The sequence below is a fragment of the Propithecus coquereli genome, unplaced genomic scaffold (genome assembly GCF_000956105.1).
Source record: "Propithecus coquereli isolate 6110/MARCELLA unplaced genomic scaffold, Pcoq_1.0 Scaffold46, whole genome shotgun sequence".
NCBI classification, from domain to species: domain Eukaryota; kingdom Metazoa; phylum Chordata; class Mammalia; order Primates; family Indriidae; genus Propithecus; species Propithecus coquereli.
The window spans coordinates 2,264,283-2,267,754 of NW_012150396.1; the positions used below are offsets into that span (position 1 = coordinate 2,264,283).

Sequence of the window (3,472 nt, forward strand, 5' to 3'; positions counted from 1 at the left end):
AAGAAGCACCAGAATTAAATTCAAGGAGGTTTATATCCTCTGGCCGGTCTCTTGGATGTCAGCCCGCTGGTTTAAAAAGGAAATTTACTGTAAGTGTCTCTGTGGACAATAATACATCAATATGTATTTCTTTACTCCTTGGTAGAATCTGAAAAAAAATTTAAAATATGTTTATAAAATTGTTTCAAAAAGTAGTGAATTTTGAAGCTATTGTATTCTGTTGTTAAAATGGCCCTTCATAGTATCCTTAGGTAGAAAGGAAATAAACCATAGTTAGAAAAATCTTACTACAAATGAATGTTTGTATTTCAATTTAGCAAACTTTAAATCTTAATTATTACTTTACCTTAGGCAAAGCATACACATTCCTTATTCTTTTTTTTTTTTCTTTGTCAGTTCATTTCACGTTTTCTTTATAGGTAATGGTACAGCTAATAATTGTTTTAATATTTTTAGGGTTTTCAAGGACCACGTCAGGTTCCAAAGAAAACGGTTATTACAGAAAATGGTGAATCATCTACATCACTTGAGGCTAAGAAACCCAGCCCTACTTTTTTTTCTCCATTCTACAGCACACCTCCTTTGTTTCCTACTGTTGGCAATAAAAATACAAATACTATGTCAACAGACCCTGAGAACATTGTGACTTACAAGAACAGAGAGAGAAATGGCATGCCTTTTTCTTCAGTTGTCTCTGATCCATCCTTCAAGATTAACCCAGCAATGCTATGTGAAGACAATTATTTTTGCTCTGCTATCAGTTCTGGAAGTAACCATTCAGACTCTTTACTGACCAGTGAGCCTAAGAAAAGAGATAATTTGTCATCTCATTGTTTAGGAGTTTCACAAAACATCAGAAGCAAAGCACAGATATTAGCTCTTCTGAAGTCCAAATCAGCTAGTACATGTGAGAAACTAAATTCTGAGGTTACAGGACACTTTCCTCCAATACAACCACAAGAAACTTTAAAAATTGCTACTAAACCAATTCAACAGGAAGAATGGGCTGAGATGAAGAGCACAGGGAATTTACACTACCAGCATCCATCAGAAAATACCATGAGAAATAAAAGCCGGTGGGCTGTGTATTTATCCTCACAGAGTTCACCTATACTTTCTACTGCAGATGGGAATGATATGGAAGGGAAACCCAAGGCTCAGAAAGATGATATAAATTTGAATTTGAAAGAACTTTTGGTGCAAAAAAGGACGCAGTTCTTTGAAACGTGTACTGAAAAGGGGAAAAAATGTAATGTAGACAAGCCAGTAGATAATAATGATCCATCCTGGAATCAGGAAGTAAAATTAGAACTTCCTTCATTCTGCGAAAGTGACAGCTTACAGGTTAGCAGTCCAGAAAATGATGGTGTATTATCAGAATCTGACATTCAAGAAAATACTAAAATACGTTTTAATCAAATGGACACAAAAGGATCAATTCTCATTAGAGAAAATGTTCAGGAGGCAAATACACGTGGAACATCAGAAAAAGAGTGTAAACAACTGGTGTCATCTCTGCTAGAAACAGAACATCTACAAAATGAATCTTCTCTAAGTAGCAATCCTAGGATTTCTGATGACATTACAGACATGTTTTCTAAAAGTAATACTGATAATGAAAGTCTTAATAGTATTCATGAATCTCTAAGTAATGTAACAGAACCATTTTTGCAGGTAACTTTTAATCTGAACAATTTTGAGACCAGTGACACAGAGGAGGAATCACAAGAAAACAGTAGAATTTCCCAGAATTCAGACAGTTTGATAAAGGAAATTTTGGTTAACGATGGCAATTCATGTGTTCAAAAGAGATGTGAGAATATAAGCTGTCAAGAAATCGGCAGTGAACATTTGCCACTCTTAGCGTCTGTTGGTGGCAAACCTACAGAGACATTTCCTGTTAAAGAGACTTTGCCATTACCGTTTTGTGATAAAACTTGTGTAGGTTTTGATACACAGCCTATTAAAGCTGGGAACACTGGAAGAGAAATAGAGGAGTATAGTGACATATTAAGTAATTTTGATTCATCTTTAGAGTGTACTGATGATGTATACATAGATAATAAAGAAGATTCTAATAAATCTATGCAAAAAGTCAGAATTAACTATGATTTTGCCTTACTCCCAAATGAATCTAAAGATACAAGCACAAATTTACATATTCCTCATTTTTTAAACATAGCCACTGATCAGACTCCTGAAAACAATAGCCCATTTTCAGAAGATGCTCAATCTCAGCCTACTATTGTGGGAAGTGACTTAGACAAAAATGATGAACAGATTTTACCATCAACCTCCAGCAGTGACAACAGTATCCAACTATTAAACAGCAATCAGAACGACTCCGAATGTATTACCCTTGATAAATCAAATATGCAAATTTCCAGTTCTTTGTTTTACCCACTGGGAAAAAAGCATGTTACTTCCACAGAAGCACTTATACTTGAATCTGAAGATTTGGGAGGGATTAGAAGTTTATCCCATGACCATATTGAAGTCGAAACTGCCAGAGAAAGCAAACAATGCTGGAATGATCCTAGAAATTCTTCAGAACTTTCTGGATTAGTAAATAACATTGCCCTTTTAAAGTCCCTGTCAGAACACAGAACGGCTTTAGACAGCTTGGAAATACTGAAAAAGGAAAATACTATCTTTCAACAACAAGGAACTCAACCGATACATGAGCCAGAGAGCAGTTCTGAAGGTTAGAATGGCGTGTCTGTTTGGGGTTGTTCTCTTTATAGCTCAAAGGAGATGATATTTGCTCTGGCTGCTGTATTAAAGAATTACACACTATTTAAATAGGTAATACATGTACTTGGTAAAACCAATTATAATAGAGAATAATACAGTGAAAAGTAAGTCTCCTTCCTACCATGATCCCTCAGTCCACTCCTCAGAATTAACGACATTCTTCTAGGGCAGCAGTCCCCAGCCTTTTTGGCACCAGGGACTGGTTTCATGGAAGATGATTTTTTCCATGGGAGTGAGAGGAGGAATGGTTTGGGAATGATTCAAGCACATTACATTTATCGTGCAGTCAAACCTCTCTGCTAATGATAATCTGTATTTGCAGCCGCTCCCCAGCAGTAGCGTCACGGCCTCAGCTCCACCTCGGCTCATCAGGCATTTTGTACTCCTATGAGACTAATGCCGTGATCTGACAGGAGGCAGAGCTTATGTGGTGATGGGAGTGATGAGGAACAGCTTCGCTACTTCACCTGCCTGCTACTCACCTGCTGTGTGCCTGGGGTGTGGGGGAGTGGGGATTGGGGACCACAGTCCTAGGGTATCCTTCCAGAAATAGTCTATGCATATATAAACATATATTGGTACATAAAAGCAAATATATATATAAAAATATGCATGTACCTGTGTCTGTATGTTTGTGTGATAATCCATTCTTGTCATTATTCATTTCTGGGCATGTGCTAGATTTTTTATTTTTTGAGACAAAGTCTCACTCTTTTGC

At 36.8% G+C, this 3,472-nt stretch overlaps 1 protein-coding gene across 1 annotated transcript in view; it reads left to right on the plus strand.

Annotated features, from left to right (window-relative positions):
* ZGRF1 (zinc finger, GRF-type containing 1) overlaps positions 1–3,472 on the plus strand; it is an 87,385-nt gene that overhangs the window by 14,111 nt on the left and 69,802 nt on the right. The window contains exons 4-5 of the mRNA XM_012655075.1: positions 4–89; positions 457–2,704. Of these exons, the coding sequence (XP_012510529.1) occupies positions 4–89; positions 457–2,704 (2,334 nt within the window). The remainder of the gene's footprint in view (positions 1–3; positions 90–456; positions 2,705–3,472) is intronic.